Source organism: Nomascus leucogenys, chromosome 4 (genome assembly GCF_006542625.1).
Source record: "Nomascus leucogenys isolate Asia chromosome 4, Asia_NLE_v1, whole genome shotgun sequence".
NCBI lineage: Eukaryota > Metazoa > Chordata > Mammalia > Primates > Hylobatidae > Nomascus > Nomascus leucogenys.
Genome location: NC_044384.1, coordinates 114169635 through 114190480, shown reverse-complemented (window position 1 = coordinate 114190480; position 20846 = coordinate 114169635). Strand labels below are relative to the sequence as shown.

The window sequence follows — 20846 nt, the reverse complement described above, 5'->3', positions numbered from 1 at the left end:
TGTGAAATCCCATCTTTACTAAACATACAAAAATTAGCTGGGCTTGGTGGCGCAGGCCTGTAGTCCCAGCTACTCATGAGGCTGAGGCAGGAGAATTGCTTGAACCCAGGTGGCGGAGGTTGCAGTGAGCCGAGATTGCGTCACTGCACTCCAGCCTGGGCAACAGAGTAAGACTCTGTCTCAAAAAAAAACAAAAAATACTAATTAACTCTGTAGAAATGTAGTATCAGGCCCTGTACTAGCACTGGCTGGGATGCATGACAGACATAGTTCTTGGCCCTGCTCAACCTGAGAGCCCAGTGGAGATGCTATAATCTAGAGCAGGAGTGTCCAATCTTTTTGCTTCCCTGGACCACACTGGAAGAATTGGCTTGGGCCACAAATAAAATACACTAACAATAGCTGATAGCCCCCCAAAAAAATCACAAAAAAATCTCATGTTTTCAGGAAGTTTATGAATTTGTATTGGGCCACATTCAAAGCCATCCTGTGCCACATGCAGCCTATGGGCCGTGGGTTGGACAAGCTTGATCTAGAGCTCAGGGGAAAGGTGTAGGCTAGAGTTCTCAACATACAGAGGGAGAGCGTTATGAGTGAGAATTAAACTCTTAGAATTTATAAGTTTCATTTACTATGAACTGTACGCTTTATGCATATCATCTCATTTGAACTTCACAACAATCCTATGAAATAGTATTAAAATGTTAAAGATGAGGAAAATGAAATGCAGAGAGCTAAGACTCAGAGGTCACAATCTGGGCTTTGGGCTGAATGTTATTCTAACAGTTGTTTTGTTGCGTTGATTTAAAAATGCCCCTAGATGGATTCACACTGTCGTTTGTTACTTTGCTACATTTTCCATTGTCTTAAATCCTATGTATATGTACTTTACTCATAACCTCCTGTTCCCTTTAGGCATTTGATTTTGTATACTGTGGTTTGCCTAAGTGCCAAAGGTTAAAGAACTAGAAAATGGATGACTTTTTTTATTTTTTATTTTTTGAGACGGAGTTTCACTCTTGTTGCCCAGGCTGGAGTGCAGTGGCACGATCTCGGCTCACTGCAACCTCTGCCTCCCAGGTCCAGGCGATTCTCCTGCCTCAGCCTCCTGAGTAGCTGGGATTACAGGCATTCACCACCATGCCTCGTTAATTTTTTTTGTATTTTTAGTAGAGACGGGGTTTTGCCATGTTGGCCAGGCTGGTCTTGAACTCCTGACCTCAGGTGATCCACCTGCCTCGGCTTCCCAAAGGGTTGGGATTACAGGCATGAACCACCACACCCTGCATAAAAATTGATGACTTTTATGTAAACCAAAGACTGTGCTCTTAACCATTATGCTATACTCTTGTGGTTGGCAGATACAAGGATTCTTGATAAGGGTTAAGAAAATGCATTGTGTGGCGACGCAAAAGGAATGATGATACATTTGTGGTCAGAAAGTAGGAAATCAGTTGAAGGTTTCAGATGTGTATTCATTCTTGACTAGAAGCATTTTCTGACATGCTATTTTGTTATCTAAGGCTTGGAAAGCAATCTGAACCCCTAGCAATTATGTTATTCTGAAAATTTTCTGAAACATGGAGATAGTATTTGCATTTTGTGCAATTGGAAGGGGTGGAAGAATGACAGTTAGGCTTGGTCTATAACTATTAGAATTGCTTCTTTGTGTTGAAAAAGATGGGTACTAGTTCCACTGGGAAAATAAATTTATGAGGCCTTTGATCATTATGATTGAAATGCAAGCCTGTTTTAAATATCCTGTTCTGCAGTGAGGTGTGCTAATCCTTGAGCAGCTAGATAGGAAATGAGTTCAAATTACTAACAGAAAATAGGGGCAGGCCGTGTGCTTCAGCTGGATTGGTGCAGAATTCTGAGAAGTGGGCCAAAGACTGAGACTACAGAAAGTGATTTGCATCCAAATTTGTGCCACCCAGAGGAGCTGAAGAATTGAGTGATTTCTAGGTTTAAGGGCAGTCAGAAAGACTGCTCTTTCTGACTGAAAGAATGTTAATTTGCAGAGACCTGAAGCAGAATGTGGCTGTGAGGAGGTTTAATGTTTTAACAACATTGTGTCACATGTGATGAAGGGTTTCAACCGTCTCCTTTTTTGTGTCCTGGCAAAGCTATCCCCCTTTTCACATAATTATCACTCTTCTGATGTCTTTCTCTAAGTGATATCTTGGATCCTTTTTATTTATTATTTAGAATAGTTGGCTTTGATAGGGCCTACATATATGTACAAACACAGATATATGCATATATATGTATACATATAAAATTGACACTTTGATGCACAATTGTGAAAATTGGGGGGAAGATGTATATTGGGCATCTGGAGCTGGAAGCAGCTGAAGGCCTATTGAACTTCCATCAGTTGAGAGTTAAGTACTCTTTTTATTATTATTTTGAGATGGAGTCTCACTCTGTCTCCCAGGTTGGAGGGTAGTGGCATGATCTCAGCTCACTGCAGCCTCCGCCTCCTGGGTTCAAGCAATTCTCCTGCCTCAACCTCCCGAGTAGCTTGGATTACAGGTATGCACCACCACACCTGGCTAATTTTTGTATTTTTAGTGGAGACCAGGTTTCACCATGATGGCCAGGCTGGTCTGGAACTCCTGACCTCAAATGATCTGTCTGCCTCGGCCTCCTGAAGTGCTGGGATTACAGACATGAGCCACTGTGCCTGGCTGAGAGCTAAGTACTCTTGAAAAACAAAACAAAACAAAACAAAAAAGCCCAGAAAAAACTCTCGGTAATTATATAAGGCAGTGGTCCCCAATCTTTTGGATGCCAGGGACCTGTTTCATGGAAGACAATTTTTTCCTGGGGGTGGGGCTAGGGGGATGGGGGAAGGATGGTTTGGGACGATTCAAGTGCATTATATTTATTGTGCACTTTATTTCTATTATTATTGCATTGTAATATATAATGAAATAATTACACAACTCACCATAATATAGAATCGGTGGGAGCCCTGAGCTTATTTTCCTGCAACTAGATGGTCCCATCTGGGGGTGATGGGAGACAGTGACAGATCATCAGGCATTAGATTCTCATAAGGAGCATAACCTAGATCCCTCTCATGCCTAGTTCACAGTAGTTCCAGCTCCTATGAGAATCTCGTGCCACAGCTGATCTGACAGGAGGTGGAGCTCAGACGATAATGTGAGCCATGGGGAGCAGCTGTAAATACAGATTAGGCTTCCCTGGCTTGCCAGAGATTCACTTCTTGCTGTGTAGCCCGGTTCCTAACAGGCCATGGGCTGGTACCCGTTTGTGGCCCGGGGGCTGGGGACCCCTTACATACATAAGGTGTTCACTATGGGATATAAGAGGACTTAGCCCAGGTGTTAAGGCAGTGTTCCAGGCCCCACTGTGGCTCTAATACATTTAGGGATCAGAATATGGACTCTCGAGAGCAGGTTGCTCCTATTATTGCTGGTAAACAAAATTTGCTAAAACGTGGAGATCAGCATAAACTGTCAGATTTTGATACCGGAGACAATGTAAGCAGTTTCAGATGATACCAAAGGTACAGCATGCAAAAGTGGGTTGCTGAAATAGACCTGAGGATTCACAGGCAGCCAAAGTTCAGGGTTTTGGATAAATGAGGCACATAAACATTAAAATCTTGTAGGATGATTGCAGGTGTTAGGAGTAAATTTGGACTCATTAGGAATCTGTGTCTTCCACTAGGCTGTAAATTCTTTTAACATCTCCAAGGCCTGATAAAGGTTTTTGAATGAATTCGTGAAATATACGATTTCGGTGAAGAAAAGAATAAAGCAGGTGTCCAAACACTTGAGGTTTTACACTATTGGCACAAAACATTTGGACCCCTGGCGCCTGGTATCAGGGACTTCCCGACGCTGGAAGAGTTCAGGGAAGGGAAGCAGGCCCCTCTGGCACCGAAGACATAAAATCCTAGCTACAGCTACTAAAGAAAAGAACACTATTAATTAGGGCCTGTGTCAGGTTCTCTGGATCTCCCTTTCTCCCATCCTGGACGCTCATCCCTGTGTTCTTTGCGGTGGGCCCGTCGGCCCTGCTGCCATCGATAGAAGCAGCACTCTTCCCGTCTGATTTCGCAGGCCAAAGCCCAGGTGAGAGTCAGTGTAGTATTCAGACTAGCCCACGCTCCGGTTCTGAGCCGCGAGGGCGGTTTCCGCACGCAACGAAATCAGGCAGGACCGAACCTTTTGTCCTCCAGTGCAGCGAGTTCGGGAGCGACCGGCCGAGCGCGCATGTGCGGGACCCGACATTGTGCTTGTCCCATCCGGTGCTCCGTAGTTAGCCTCGGTGAGCTCCACGTAGGCCGCGCAAGCGCTCTTGGCCCACAGTTCACCTGCTGCAGTTGTCGTCGCCGCCGCGGCTCCCGGGGCTGGATGGGGGGCCGAGGCCAGCCAGTGGCACCCGGAAGAAAGAGACGCGGCGGCGGCGACGCCGACACCCTCAGGACGAGTGTCCGGACTTGCCCACAGGCTCAAGGAGGAGGCGGCGAGGCCTGGCCCCCGCTGTCCCTGGTGTAGAGAAGTCGCCGTAGCAGCCGCGGCCGGGACTCCCCGGGCTCTCGCCCCTCAGGTCTCATTGACACTCAGGACCCTACGTACGCTGCGCCATGTTCAAGAAACTAAAGCAAAAGATCAGCGAGGAGCAGCAGCAGTTCCAGCAGGCGCTGGCTCCTGCTCAGGTACGATGGCCGCCGCTCTCCTCCCCTAGTTCCGAATACCCCTTGAACTGGCCCGCGGACGAAAGAGGCGGGGGGAGTTGGGGAGTTCTTCCGTGACTTTTGACCTCTAACCCGGACTCTTCCCAAGCTCCGGACCCAGAAGGAGCTCCGGGCGGTGCAGGTCGTCCGTAACTCCTGACCTGGATTTTCCCATCGCAAAACTTCATCCAGTAATGAGTGGATGGGGCTGGCTGGATCCCTCGTGACACCCCATCTCCGTTAAGAGTTTTCTCCTAAGGCCAGACTCCGAACTTGCATGATTTCTGATCTGTATTTGAGGTTCCCCCACCCATCTGAGACCCCACGCTGGGAATGAGGGCGGGGTGGGAAAACCCGGGTCCCTTGTGATATCTGACCTCTGCTCGAGGTGTCCCCCTCTCTCTTGCCCATCGTGAGATTTTGTGTGGAATGGCCAGGATCCCGCACAACTGACCCTTGACGGAAGTCTCCTAATTCCAAAACCAGGTCCAGGGATTGAAGGCTGGGGAGTAGAGCCATCCTGGGTCAGGCTGCTGGTAGGAGCGGTGGGACCTGAAAGATGTGGCGGCGTGGCCGGCGTCCAGCGCCCGAGGCTGTCACGAGTTAGTCACTTCGCATAACTTGGTTAATCCGGGACTGGCGGGCGGAGGGGCAGACACTCTGCCTGTCCGGAACTCTGCTCTGCTTTTTAAGTCTTGCTGCTCTGCTGCTCTGCGGGCAGGGTTGTGCTTGTTTTTCAGGAATGCTGTTGCTTTAGGAAATGCGTTTCCAGGGAAAAGGAGGCGTGTTAGTAGTATTAATTTAAAGAAACAGTTTCCTAAGCGTTCACTGGAGATGTTTCGATGCTGACAGAGTCTTAACAGCGAAGACGACGGTTTCTGCTTAATTTCTTCCCAGCCTTTTTGAATTTCAACAGATTGAGCGGATCTGTCCCTTAATTTTAGGGTTTTTGGTCTTTGCGGTTTCAAGAAAAGCTGAGTTTTGACTAACTTGGAGGCATTTCTAAATTCTTAACATACAACGATTGCATTAGGTTTATTCTGAAACTATAAATTGAAGTTTTTTTTTTTTTAATTTAAAGCTCGTGTAGTAAAACAGTGCTTGAGAAAAACATCAGAACACAACACTGAAGGGTTGCTTCTTTTCTCAAGTGCAAGTGGTAATTAAAATTTAAGTAGTAAAGAACGTCCTTTTCATACCATCTATTGCAGTCATTTAAAATTTTACAAAACACTGTTAATTAAGAAACAAAGATAAACTTTAAAAGTGAGGTAGAGATGAGGAATGTGAGGAAATGGGCATGTTAGTGAATGTAAGGCACTTCCACTTGGGAATGTATAAAATGTAATTGAGCCAGGATTCCATTTCTAGAAATTTATTCTAAGAAAATTTAGGATGTATTAAAGATTTAGCTCTATGGATTTTCATGTCAATGTTGTTTTAATAGGTTAAAAACTAGCCAAAAATGTCCGACAATACAGAATTGGTTAAATTTTATCAGGCAGTTAGTTATGCTTGATAGGTTATTATGCAGCCATAAAAAGTCAACATTTACTGTGTCCTTAGTATGTGCCAGACATTTTGCTTATTTACACAGATTATTTTATTTAATCTCACATAAACCTGTGAGGTAGATAATACTATAATTCCTCTTTTATAGATGGAGTGAGGCTCAAAGAGGTGAAGTAACTTGCCTAATGTTATGCAGCAAGTGTTAGAGGCTTCAGAAAAGTATTAACACAGAAAGATATTTGTGTTAAAAGACAGAAGCAGCAGGTAAAATGTGATCCCAGTTTTGGGAAAAAGAATCTGTATGTAAGTGTATTTATATACACACATAGTAAAACTAGCTTAAGAAGAATATACTTTAAGGTGCTGGTGAATTACTGAGTGTGCTTTTTCTCATTTGTAGCGTTTAGCTTTTCTTCGTGAAAATGAATTGTTTTTGTTCATTAACAGGTTTTTAGTAATAATAAGCTAGTCACAGACTAAGATATAAGAGCTCTGTTTCTATAGCTTAATGCTTCTGGTGAGACAGGGTATCTGGATCAAATAAAATCACTTTGTGTACAAAAGGTTTAAAATAATCCTTTTGGATTGTATGTATATTCACTATGTTGGCCAGGCTGGTCTCGAACTCCTAACCTCTGGTGATCCGCCAGCCCTGGCCTCCCAAAATGCTGGGATTACAGGCGTGAGCCACTGCGCCTGGCCATTCGTGCTCTACTTTTGATAATTATTTTGTAACCTTCCTTTCTGCCTGCCATATATTTTTCTCCCTGCTTGTGAATTGTTGTGATCTTAGAAACAAAAAATGTGTCCTGGTATGGTGGCCTTACGCCTGTAATCCCAGCACTTCGAATCGCTTGAACTCAGTAGTTCAAGACCAGCCTGGCCAAGATGGCAAAATCCCATTTCTGGCCTGGCATCATGGCTCATGTCTGTAATCCCAGCACTTTGGGAGGCCAAAGCGGGCGGATCACTTGAGGTCTACTAAAAATACAAAAATTAGTGGGGTGTGGTGGCACACGCCTGTAATCCTGGCTACTCCGGAGGCTGAGGCAGGAGAATTGCTTGAACCTGGGAGGCAGAGGTTGCAATGAACTGAGATCATGCCACTGCACTCCAGCCTGGAGGACAGAGGGAGACTCTGACTCAAAAAAAAAAAAAAATTATGTTTTAACAACAAATACCTATTTTGGATTTTTAAACTCCTGAAAGAACTAAGTCAGTAAAAGAAACATCAATAAGTAATACGGACATTGTAATTTCTTGGGATATATGTAGTACATGAATACAAATACTTTAAAACATTTTTAGCCTTTTCAAGTACTTCTAAAACTTAAAAATTATAGAAGTGCAGATACAAAAGGACGAATACATGACTCCGCTTAATTGAGGTACCTAGAGTAGTCAGATTCGTAGAGACAGAAAATAGAATGGTTGTTGCCAAAGGCTGGAGAGAGGAGAGAATGGGGAGTTACTGTTTAGTGGGTACAGAGTTTTAGTTTGGAAAGATGAAAACGTACTGGAGATGGATGGTGGTGATTCCACAACAGTGTGAATGTAGTTCATGCCACTGAAGTGTACACCTACAAATGTTTAAAATGGTAAATTTTATGTTATGTGTATTTTTACAAAATCAACATATGGGCCCCTCCTTATGCCTGCAGAATGATCCCTTATTTTTTTCCCTCAGCTCAGAGATGGCAACTGACCTCACTCTTTTAGAGTGAGACCCCAAAATAATAGTTTATGTGATACAAATTTAAAAAACAAAAACAAAAAACCAGCAAACAGTTCCACAGGTAACAGGGAAAAGAGTCCTTTCTGAAGGGACATAGCCTTATTGTGAATCCAAGTTTACTAAATAGTTTCAGTCTTGAAACTGGGGAAAGCATGAGTCCTAGGGAAAGCATGAGTCCCAGAGAAAACATTTAGATCAGAAGGTAGTTTATTAAGAACATGATGAAAGGCTTTAATAAGTTTGGTACCTAAAATATAAAAGTTTATTTGAAGAATTAACCCCAAGTTACTTTGACTGCTCTTTTAGAACTGGGATGTCAAATTGATTTGGCAGTGACTTACAACAGTGCTGTGATGAGGATTCAATGGCTGTGTCTCTGCCGTGACTAATCCATAGCTGGTGTAGGGAGAGTGAAATGAACCAGATGTTAGTTATGAACAGTGAATGCGTAGGTCCTCTGCTGGATGTTGCATTTGCTTTGAAGGGTCTATGTAGTCCCTACACAATGGAGTTGAGAGACAAGTACTTTCAGTGTAATGGTGATATGTACAGGGTGTTGTGGTTGTGCAAAATAAGGTATTTCTGGAGAAGATCAGGGTGACATCTGAGTAGAGCCTTGATGGATAATGAAAAGTCATGGTATAGGGACAAGGGATTCAAGACTTATTCCTAAGGATGACTGGATTAGTTTTCTAATGTTGCATAACAAGTTACCACAACCTTAGTGCCTAAGAACCCAGTTATTATTTTATAGTTCTGTAGGTCAGAAGTCTGGCTTGGCATGACTGGATTCTCTGCTCAGGGTCTTGCAAGGCTAAAATCAATATGTTGTCCAAGCTGCGTTCTCATCTGTAGCTCAGGATCCTTTTGTATGCCCATGTGGTTGTGGTAGAATTCAGTCCTTTCTGGTTATAGGACTGGGGCCTTCATTTCTTGCTGACCACTTTCGGCTTAGAGGCTACCAGCAGCTCCTTGCCACGTGCCCCTGTAGGCATTTTGCTTTCTTTCAGGACAGCAGAAGTACGTCTCCCTGCCCTCTAGACCCATATTTGAAGGGCATATGTAATTAGTTTAGACCCATCCAGGTAATCTTTTGATGAACTCATAGTCAACTGATTAGTAACCTAGTAACCTTAAATATGCCTTTAAAATCCCTTTTCCCTGTAATATAACAATTATGAGAGTGATATCTCATTATATTCACAGGGCAGGGGTCATTTGGGGTCATCTTACAATTTTGCCCATCACAATGACTAAAATGGTTTTTCTTTTTTTTAAGTTTTTGTAGAGTCAAGGTCTTACTGTGTTACTCAGGCAGTCTTGAACTCCTGGCCTCAAGTGATCGTCTTGCCTTGGCCTCTCAAAAGTGTTGGGATTACAGGCATGAGCCACTGTGCACAGCCAAAATGGTTTTTCTTACACTGAAATTGAGTATAATTGTGGTCAGTTAATAATTAGGTAGTGGGCAATAAAATATTAATTGTGGGTCTGGATGTAGCTGTCAGGTTTTTTGGTTAACAGCTTAGAAAGCTGACTCAGATGTCTTATGGCTATTGCAATTAATCAGCTCAAGTTTGGTTTGAAGGAACCTAAATCCCTTTATATCTTGAAGTGAGGATAGCCCATTAAGGAACCAGGCACCTGGGACAAATGCTGAAGTACAGTTAGTTCTGTATGCACTGTTTTATACTTTATACTCACGTCCATTTTCTCGTATAATCCTTACTCTTACAACTCCAGGGGAAGATCCAGAGGAAGATCAACAAGCCATCAGGCCATGTTTTGCCGGATAGTACTACTTTTCTGGGGAGAATATGTTAAACTTTTCTGGGGAGAATATGTTAGAACCTGTTAAACTTTGTAAACCCCGTTATTTGGTTTTTTATCAGTTTCTCCAGAGCTGATGAAGCTCTCAGTTACTGATTAGACCATATGAGGCCAAGGTGTAAGACATAATGCCAGTTTTTTTTTTTTTTTTTTTTTTTTTTTGAGACGGAGTCTCGCTCTGTCGCCCAGGCTGGAGTGCAGTGGCGCAATCTCGGCTCACTGCAAGCTCCGCCTCCCGGGTTCACGCCATTCTCCTGCCTCAGCCTCTCCGAGTAGCTGGGACTACAGGCGCCTGCCACCACGCCCGGCTAATTTTTCTTTTTGTATTTTTAGTAGAGACGGGGTTTCACCGTGGTCTCGATCTCCTGACCTCGTGATCCGCCCGCCTCGGCCTCCCAAAGTGCTGGGATTACAAGCGTGAGCCACCGCGCCCGGCCCATAATGCCAGTTTTTAAGATTTGCAGTGAGGTATACTTTTTAAGCAGTTGGAAGGTCACTGTCTAAGGTAGCCCTGTCCTGGCATCTGGATATTTGGAAAGCTGAATTAATAACCCAGAGATTTCTTAGACATGATGGAATCACAACAGAGAGAGTTGATTAGTCAAGAGGTATTTCCTGTAGTCTAGTAGTACTTTTCTAACTTTTTACCACCCACTGACCGTTTTATTAAAGGAGTTCTTACATATAATCATTTATAAATACATAGATACAAAAGGCTGCCCCCATAGTGGCAGCCTTTGAGGCACCTACAGCCTTTGAAGCTGGCACTGGCATAGTTTGCAAATTATGGCTCTAGGTGTGGAAAGGTTTATGGAATTTATCTCAACTTTAATGAAAGCTATTTCTGATGTTCTTTGAACATTTGTAATTTGAATGTGGTGTTCAAGGTAGGCTCAAACTTATTCCAAGACTGAGACTAACACTACACAGTGACTGTGCTTTCCCTTGCCATTTTCTAAGTGCAATGTTGACTTTTAGTCATTTCTAGACATTTAAACCGTTGCTAAGGCTTCAACTTTATTTCACATTGATTCATTTTCTTGTTTATATACTTTTTTTTTTGAGACAGAGTCTTGCTCTGTCACCCAGGCTGGAGTGTAGTGGCACAATCTTGGCTCACTGCAACCTCTGCCTCCCGAGTTGAAGCAATTCTCCTGCCTCAGCCTCCTGAGTCCTGGGATTACAGGCGCGCACCACTACTCTTGTTCATATTTTTAAGTCCTTATTCTTCCTGTTTTGTCTTTGGTGGGAGAGGATATCTCATCCCTTAAGGTGACTTCTGCACATAGCTAATTTCATCTGTTGTACTGATTTTTCTGGTTCATCTTTTAGAAGGTGTTGGAGTTCTTAGTTGTAAGCAACAAAATCTTAGTCAATCTAGGTAAGCAGAAAAAGAATTTACTGAAGAGTCTTTAGCCTACAGAATTTCCTTGAGGTCCCAAAAGTCTGAGCTGATTGCTACATCCAGTTACACTGGGGAGACTGCTCTGTGTTGCAGCTGCTTCAGCTTGGCACCAGCATTGCATCTGTCACTCACAGCTTATATCTGCGTGGATGCATGAAGTTCTGTCTCCATTGTCATCAGATGATGAACTTTATTTGTATGTCTGTTTTTTCACATCACTCACTTATGACTCGAAGTCTCATGTGTTTCATTGATGGAGCTCATGTTACCCCGTCTCAGATAAAAAGAAGATTGGGTTAGTAAGTTTTCTGAGTTCTAACTTATGGACTTACAAGCGCTGTTGATAGAAAAAAGGTTATTAAACTTTTGTCATATTTGTAGATGCTTTTCCTAACCTCCCAGTTAAACTGCTGCTTTGATTTGTTTTTCACGTAAAAATCTCTTTCCCATTCAGAGATTGTAGAAATAGACTCTTGAATTTTTTGTATTTCAATTAAAAAAATTAAATCTTTAATATAGCTTAAGTATGAAGTAAGGATATGATTTGTGTGTCTTGCCCCATATGGATGGCCAGTTGTCCCAACATTTATTGAATGTCTATCCTGATGCAAAATGTTACTTTTATCATAAGCTAAATATGTATATGTCTGTGTGGATGTATATATGTGTATATAGAGTATGTGTATGTTTGTATACTATTCCTCACGACCTCTCAGTTCCACCCTAACCACAGCAGTTTGTGCACAGATACCACAGACCAGAGTTCCACTTGTTTATTCATTCAGTCATTTATTTGACAAATATTTATTAACTGCCTTTTGTAAAGTGCAGACTATAAAAAGAGGTCAGGTACCATGACTCATTCATTTCTCAAAATAGATCTGAGTTCAGATCTATTTTGCTGTGCGTGTAGGGGGATCGCGAAGTTTTGGTTTTATACTTTTAGGGTTGTTTTTAGTTCACCTTAGCGTAGACCCCAGACCTCTAGTTTAAATTTTGAGCCCTTTCTCCTGAGTTTTTTTGCATTGAGGATTATAGGAGTCAGGCTGTCAATTACAGAGCTAAATGGAATAGCATCTCAGTATTTAGCAGTGGTATTCAAGGTAAGCTCAAAGCAAGGCCATTAATTAGGTGGGCAAGTGCTGTTTATCTGTGCATTTCATACTATTGAATGTTAGAGCTAGAAGGTAGAAGGGATCTTAAAGATTGAATTGACAGCCTTTTTTTTAATGAACTTCTAATTTTGGAATAATTTTGGTTTATAGAAAAGTTATAAAGATAGTGCAGAGAGTTTTTATATACCCCTCACCTGGCTTCAGTTTTCTCTAATATTATCATCTTACATTAGTATCACAACTTTATGTATGGAGACACATAGTCCTCAAAAAGTTCATGTAGCTAAGATCATAGTTCTAGTTGGTGGCAGAGTTAGGCCAGGGACCTGGTAGGTAGCCTGGGTTTTCTAGTTGATTATATTTGTTATCCTTTTCTGCTTTTCATGTTTTTGCTCTTTTCCTTTCTTTCACTGAATTCTTTGGGCATGGACTGAGAGAAGGACTACCTAGTACGTAGTTCACTAGTCAATATAGTCTTGCTAATTTGTGCAATAATTTTTAAATCTAGGCTTCCTCCAATTCTTCAACACCAACAAGAGTGAGGAGCAGGACATCTTCATTTACAGAGCAACTTGATGAAGGTACACCCAATAGAGAGGTAAGTTTGGAATTCCTTTTCTAGTATACCTCTCACAAGAAACTAATTAATCTAAAATGTAATGCCATTGATAACAAAATGGGGAACTATTTTGACAGGTCACCTATTTAATTCCTAGCTAGAGTTTTTATTAGTAACACAATTAGTCTTTTTTTTCCACAAATAGCAGTTATGATTTATGTATGTATGTATGTATGTAATGTAATGTATGTATGTATGTATGTTTTTGAGACAGGGTCTGGTTCTGTCACCCAGGCTAGAGTGCAGTGGCACGATCACTACTCATTGCAACCTTGACCTTCTGGATTCAAGTGATCCTCTAGCTTCAGCCTCCTGAGTAGCTGGGACTGTAGGCGCATGCCACCTGCCTGGCTAACATTTAAACTTTTCATAGACGGGATCCCACTATGTTGCTCAGGCTGGTCTTGAACTCCTGGGCTCAAGCAATTCTCCCAATTATGCTTTATAAAGTATGGTTTGTTGAGAACCTTAATTTGAGAGGATAATACGTTCTGGATTTAATAGTTGAAGTTTTCAGAATAATTTGATAAATTTGTTCAACATAGCATTTTTTCAAGCTGGTGAGTGGAAACTGAGAAGTAACTTATTGAACTTATTCCATGTAACCAGCAGCTGGCATTAAAACTCATTATTTCCAACTTTTTTTTTTTCTGTGAAGTGTAACACATGTACAAAAAGAAGGTAAAACATAAATGCACAGATCAGCAAATTATCATGAAGTGAATCCTCCCAGGTCAAGCAAAGGAACACTGTCAGCACTGTCATGCTCCCTTTCTCCCTGAAGGATTACCACCGTCCTGAATTTTTGGTATTTGCTTGCTTCCTTTTTTTTTTTTTTTTTTTTTTTAATAGTTTTACCTCTTAAATATGCTTTCTAAATGTAAACATTGTAGTTAAACATTTGGGTTGTCTACAGGTTTTGGCTACTATGAATTATGTTGCCATCAACATTATTGTACGTTTCTTTTGGTGTACATGTACCTGCATTTCTGTTGGTATGTACTTTGGAGTAGAATCACTGCTCCATTTTAACACGTAAGAAGATAATGCTGATGGTTTTCCAGAGTGGTTGTAGAAATTTAAATTCTCACCAGGAGCTTATGAAAGTTGCTTTTGCCCTATATTTTTAAGAATCTTTATTTTTCTACTCTGTGTAAATATGCTGGAAAACAGTCTTTTTCATTTCAGCTGTTATGGTGGTGGTCTTTCATTTTGGTTTTAATTTGCATTCTCTGATAACTAATGAGATTGAGCATTTTCATCTGTTTATTGCCCATTTGATGCCTTCTTTTGTGAGTGCTTAAGTCCCTTGCCCATTTTTCTATTGGATTATCTTTTTTTAAAAAATTGATTTGTAGGAGTTTTTTAAAAAAATATAGAATACATAGGAGTTTTTTGTTGAATATATATCTTGCAGCTATCTTCCACTCAGTGGCTTGCCATTCATTTTCTTAATGATGTCCTTTGATGAACAGAAGTTCTTAGTTTTAGGCCAAGTATGGTGGCTCATGCCTGTAATCCAGCACTTTGGGAGGCCAAGGCAGGAGGATTGCTTGAGTCCAGGAGTTTGAGACCAGCCTGGGCAACAGAGTGAGACCCTGTTTCTGCAAAAATAAAATAAAATAAAATTAGCCATGTATGGTGGCATGCACCTGTGTGGTCCCAGCTACTCAGGAGGCTAAGGCAGGAGGATTACTTGAGTCTCGGAGGTCGAAGCTGCAGTGAACCATGATTGCACCAGCCTAGGTGACACAGTAAGACCCTGTCTCTCAAAAAAAAAAAAAGCCTGGTTCCCATCCATTTTCCATCCCTGACAGTACCTTCTATCTTAGAAGTTTAACAAAGTGAGAAACTTCCCTAGGGTATAGGGAGATGATGAAAAAATTAATGTCCTTTTAACAAAAAACGTAATTATATAATTGAAAAATCCTTTATTTATTATAAAATAAGTTGAAGTAAGGTTTAGATTGCACTCTGTGATCAAAGTACCTGTTAAAGTTGTCAAAAAAGCTTAAAAAGCAAGGAGATGAAGTGATGACAATGCTTTGTCATTCTATCCGAAACCATCTCTTAGCTAGGATTGTTAATATTAAAATTTAGAAAGAAATAAATAACCTTTAGCTGACTTGATCGATTGTAAAAGAGTGCTAAAACCAAATCTTTCAGAAATAATTATTTTGTAAAGGTATATTCAATTAAATTGTTTTAAAGCATCCTAGATTTTTAAAAAGTATTTTTAAAAAGCAATGGTAGCAGTCAGCGAGGCACGGTGGCTCACGCCTGTAATCCCAGCACTTTAGGAGGCCGAGGTGGGCAGATCACTTGAGGCCAGGAGTTCGAGACCAGCCTGGCCAATATGGTGAAACCCTAAAAAAATACAAAAATTAGCCAGACGTGGTGACACGTCCCTGTAATCCCAGCTATTTGGGTGGCTGAGGCAGAAGAATCGATTGAACCCAGGAGGTGGAGTTTGCAGTGAGCTGAGATCGTGCCACTGCACTCTAGCCTGGGCGACAGAGCGAGACACTGTCTCAAAAAAACAAAAACAAAACAACAACAAAAAAACACATGGTAGCAATCAACATAATTCTGCACTATTTTCAGTGTTTCACTTTATTGTATGCAAACTAATATACTATAATGTCAATCAATATACCGAGTATAGAAATGATGCCATTAATACTGATTGCAAAAACATTACAACTCAGTACTGCAGCTTTCATTCAAATTGGTTATATGTATAAACTGAGTTCAACAATATTGTATTTGAAATCGTAAAGTTAAAGAAATGCAATAATGTAAATAATACTTAAGAAAATAAGATCCCAGAAAACTGTATATACTCAGTACTTTTATGCAACTTTATCAGATCATTTCAGTATATGCACCAAGGTTATAGTGTATATAACATGAACTTTGAGTGCAAAAACTGTACTATGTACCTTTTGTTTATTTTGCTCTCAACATCTAAATAAAGGTTTTCTTTTTTTTAATTGTTTTAAAGTAATCCCCATCAGGACAATTTGTATGTATTTTTACAATTTTTTTTTTTTTGAAATGGAATCTTGCTCTGTCGCCAGGCTGGAGTTCAGGGGTGCAGTCTTCGCTCACTGCAACCTCTGCCTCCCGGGTTCAAGTGGCTCTCCTGACTTAGCCTCCCGAGTAGCTGAGACTACTCGCCACCACGCCCAGCTAATTTTTTGTATTTTTACTTGAGATGGAGTTTCACCATGTTGCTGAGAATGGTCTCAATCTCTTGACCTCGTGATCTGCCCGCCTCGGCCTCCCAAAGTGCTGGGATTACGGGCGTGAGCCACTGTGCCTGGCCGTATTTTTACAGTTTTTAAATTAGCTTATATATTATATATATTAGCTTATTATATTATTATTATTACTATTATTAGCTATTATATATAATATATAAATTAGCTTATATCTTATATATAGCTTATATATTTTTAAAATTAACTTATACCCTATTATCTAGAAATCCCATTTCTAGAAATCTGTCCTATAGAACAATAGCATTTTAAATGTATATCCACAAGGCTTACTGTAGAAAGCTATTTATAATACTAAAAAGATGATAAAGATTGATTTGCAATATTAAGACTTTCTCCAAACTAATCTTTAGACTCAGTGCAATCCCAGTCAAAATCCTTATAGGTTTGTTTTGTTGTCATCATTAGTATTATTATTTTTTTTTGAGACAAAGTCTCACTCTGTCACCCAGGCTGGAGTGCAGTGGTGTGATCTCAGCTCACTGCAACCTCCGCCTCCCGGGTTCAAGCAATTCTCCCTGCCTCAGCCTCCTGAGTAACTGGGATTACAGGCACCCACCACCATGCCTGGCTAACTTTTTGTATTTTTAGTAGAGACAGAGTTTCACCATGTTGGCCAGGCTGGTCTTGCACTCCTGACCTCAGGTGATCCACCCGCCTTGGCCTCACGAAGTGCTGGGATTACAGGCGTGAGCCACCGCGCCGGCCTTTATGTCCCTTTTATAAAGAAGCCTGAGGCACTCCAAACAAAGACAGATTTATTTGGGTTTATATACAGTATTTACCAACACAGGAAAGTAGACATATTAGTATTTTCAGCAATAGATAAAAAGGCAAAACCTTTTTTTAATTGACCAGGAAATTAACTTAAACCATTCTACCACCTAAGCATTCCAGATAATGTAGACTTTACTGTGTCTACTGTTGCGGTGGAGAAATATTTATGTTTTGAGCTAAATTTCCACATTTTCTTTTAAAAAAAAAGCATATTTTTGTTTTTTGAGACAGGGTCTCACTCTTTTGCCCAGGTTGAAGCACAGTGGCACAGTCTCAGCACTCTGCAGCTTCAACCTCCTGAGCTCAAGTGATCCATCCACCTTGGCCTCGTAAAGTGCTGGGATTACAGGCATGAGTCACCGCACAGGGCCAAAAAAAAAAAAAAAAAACACTTAACACTTAAAATAAATCCAAGCCAGGCACAGTGGTGTGCACCTGTAGTCCCAGCTACTCAGGAGGCTGAGGCAGGAGGATCCCTTGAGCCCAGGAAATGGTTTTTCAATATGGTGTGAAGTAGGGATCAAGTTTCATCCCCTCCAGTATGTATATCCAGTTGTCTCATCTTTTTCACACTGCTCTACTGTTCTACATTTTTTCATTAATTGTGTCCATATGTCCATATTTGAGTGGCTTTATTCCTGAGTTCTCTATTCTCTTCCATTGTTCTCTTTGTCTTTGATACCACACTGTCTTAATGAGTATCGTTTTACATTCATGTCCATATTTGAGTGGCTTTGTTTCTGAGCTTTCTATATTCTGTTCCACTGTTCTCTTTGTCTTTGATTCAAAACCATACCAGCTATTCGAGAGGCTAAGGCAGGAGAATCGCTTGAACCCAGGAGGCGGAGGTTGCAGTGAGCCGAGGTCGTGCCATTGCACTCCAGCCTGGGCAATAAAAGCAAAAATCCATCTCAAAAAAGAAAAAGGAACATAAAAAAATCTATATTATTATAAACATTGAAGGCAGAGGAGAGTAGACTGAATTCGCATTGACTCTGAAGTCTACATAAGTCTACTCTGGGTACTCTCCTATCCTGTGCAAATGGCAGATCTGTCTATTTGATCATAGCACTCTCTCCTGGTGATCCTAGGCATAGCCCCACTATCCTCAGAGTAGGGCTTCCTGTCCTTGTTGTTGCTTGAGGTTAATCTTTTTTGCTTCCCTAGTTCTGGGTTGCTTTAGAGCAATATGTAATGTAGGATCCTGTAAGGGATTAACTAGAGCAAATGAAGCTAACATCCTCCTGTCCTCTGCCCCACTCCAGATTGGACCTGGACTTTTTCAGAGATAGGGTATCACACTATGTTGCTCTGGCTGGCCTCCAACTCTTGGGCTCAAGGGACCCTGATTTTTTTTTTTAATTGAGTTTAAATTCATATAACATAAATTAACCATTTAAAGCAAACAATTAAGTAGCATTTAGTACATCCCCAGTGTTGTACATTCATCACATCTATCTAGTTCCATAACATTTCCATCACCCCCAAATGAAACCCCACGCTGATTAAGCAGTCATTCCCACTCCTCCTTCGTCCAACCCCTGGCAACCATTAATTTGCTTTCTGTCTTAATGGATTTACCTTTTCTGGATATTTTATATAAATGGAATCATTCGATATGTTACCTTTTGTGTCTGACCACTTTTACTTAGCTTAATGTTTTCAAGATTCATTTGTGTTGTAGCATGTATCTACTTTCTTTTTATAACTGAGTCTAATGATTTTTTTTAAGGGAGTAAAAATCTATGTACTGTATTAGTACCTGGAATAAGACCTGGAATAGACTGATGAGGAAAGGATGGTTTTTTGGTGTTACCTGAATCAGCCCAAGTTTACATCCTGGCTTTGCCATTTGCTGACTGAAAGATCTATTAAAGTTAACTTTTCAGTCTCAGGTTTTCTCATTTGTAAAATGAGAAATTTTTGAAGTTTCGGGGATTACCAGTAAGAAGGCATGTACATCTCTAGCGTGGTACCTTGCACATAGTAGGTGCTAACTAAGTTATTAGGGACAGCCTTGGAAGAGGGGAGGGGCTGCTTCACTTCCTCTTTTTAGGTCCTTGTGTGAGGGGAGGGGAACAGATGGACTATTATGTGGATTAGGGTCCTAGGGATGTTATCTCTGCGTCGCTTTGCCTATTGAATTTATGAAGGAAGGATTGATAGCTTCACTTTGCCTCCTATCCTGCTCTCTCTGGTTTGCTGTCTTCCTGAGACACTTCCTCATTTATTAGGGGCCATAGTAAACATGTCCATTGTTATCCTGGGGACTCATCCACGAACAACTTTCATATTGTTTTTAAATTAAAACAATATTTAAATTAAATTCCAGAATTAGGTGTGTTTTCATATATATATATATATATATACACATATACATATGAAAAAATATATATATGCTATATGTATATGCTCTGTTGCTCAGGCTGGAGTGCAGTGGCATGATCTCGGCTCACTACAACCTCTGCCTCTCATGTCCAAGTGATTCTCCTGCCTCAGCCTCTTGAATAGCTGCGATTACAGGCATGTGCCACCACGCCCAGCTAATACTTGTGTTTTTAGTAGAGATGAGGTTTCACCATGTTGGCCAGGCTGGCCTCGAACGCCTGGCCTCAAGTGATCTGCCCACCTTGGACTCCTAAAGTGCTGGGATTACAGGCATGAACCACCACACCTGGCCCCAGTTTTTGAGAATTCTTAAGCACATTTTAGAGATTTATTTTATGTTTCAAGGCTTATATGGCTTAAAGGCATCGTTTTAGGGATTACTGGGAAGTATCTTCAAAGTAATACATGAGAAACATTCCTTCCTAAATCCTTTATTATATTGAATATCATATTAATTGGTTTTCAGAGGTTAAATTAACTGTGTATTCCTACAATAAATGTCACTTGTTTCTGGTATATAATCTTTTTTATATATTACTGGATTGATTCATTAGTATTTTGTTGAGGATTTTTGTGTCTATATTCTTAAGAGATGCTGGTCTGCAGTTTTCTTTTTTTGTGATAACCTGGTTTTTGTATCAGTAATACAGGCCTCATGAAATGAGTTGGGAAGTGTTCACCTCTCTTGTATTTTTTCAACAGTTTGTGAAGAATTGCTATTAATTCTTCTTTAAATGTTTGGTAGAATCTACCATTGAAATCATGTGTCCTGGGCTTTTTTTTGAGGGAAGTGTTCTGATAACTAATTCAGTATCTACTTTTTATAGCTCTGTTCAGATTTTGCTTCTTCCTGAGTTAGTTTTGGTAATTTGTGTATCTCTAGGAATTTGTCCATTTCATTTATCTCATTTGTTGGCATAAATTAAACTAAATTTGGCCTGAGGCTACCTATATATCTTGAGTCCCTATGTAAGGAACTGTGGCCTAACTTGTACATAAACAAACTGAAATCCTAAATTAGGTAGTTTTTGTAACAGCTCCTGAGTCTCAGGCAGTCACAGCAGTCAAGTCTGTCATTTGCAGGCTGCTAACTAAGCAGCCCATGCTCAAATGAGGCAAAAACCTTTTAGCTTTGTAATCCTTTTCTGCACATTCAGTGGTAATTTCTTCTTTTTCATTCCTGGTTTTCATGATATGAGTCTTCTTTTTTCCCCTCTGTCAGTCTAGCTAATGGTTTGTCAATTTTGTTGATCTTTTGAAGAACAAACCTTTGGTTCCACTTTCTTGTTGCATATGCTGAGTATTCTCATAATTGGAGTGGAAAGCTGATCTTTGATGACTTATTTTACTTAGGCCTGAGGAGTCATGGACTTAGCAAAACTTCCTTGAATCTAAATTGCATCTTCTTTCCTGGTTGCTGGGCTGATACATGTTTTTTCCCATCTTATATACCCTTGGTCTTTTCATTGGCGATTA

General features: G+C 40.7%; 1 protein-coding gene across 4 annotated transcripts in view; it reads left to right on the top strand.

Moving 5' to 3' along the window:
• The first annotated feature begins 4341 nt into the window (after positions 1 to 4341).
• GOLGA4 (golgin A4) overlaps positions 4342 to 20846 on the top strand; it is a 122063-nt gene continuing 105558 nt past the window's right edge. For 2 of the 4 annotated variants that reach the window (XM_030812133.1, XM_030812134.1), the window contains exons 1-2: positions 4409 to 4693; positions 12814 to 12903. In XM_030812133.1, coding sequence (XP_030667993.1) covers positions 4622 to 4693; positions 12814 to 12903 — 162 coding nt within the window. In that variant the 5' untranslated portion in view covers positions 4409 to 4621. Of the gene's footprint in view, positions 4694 to 12813; positions 12904 to 20846 lie in introns of those variants that run through there. The other 2 variants (XM_030812135.1, XM_030812136.1) reach the window with 2 other exon arrangements.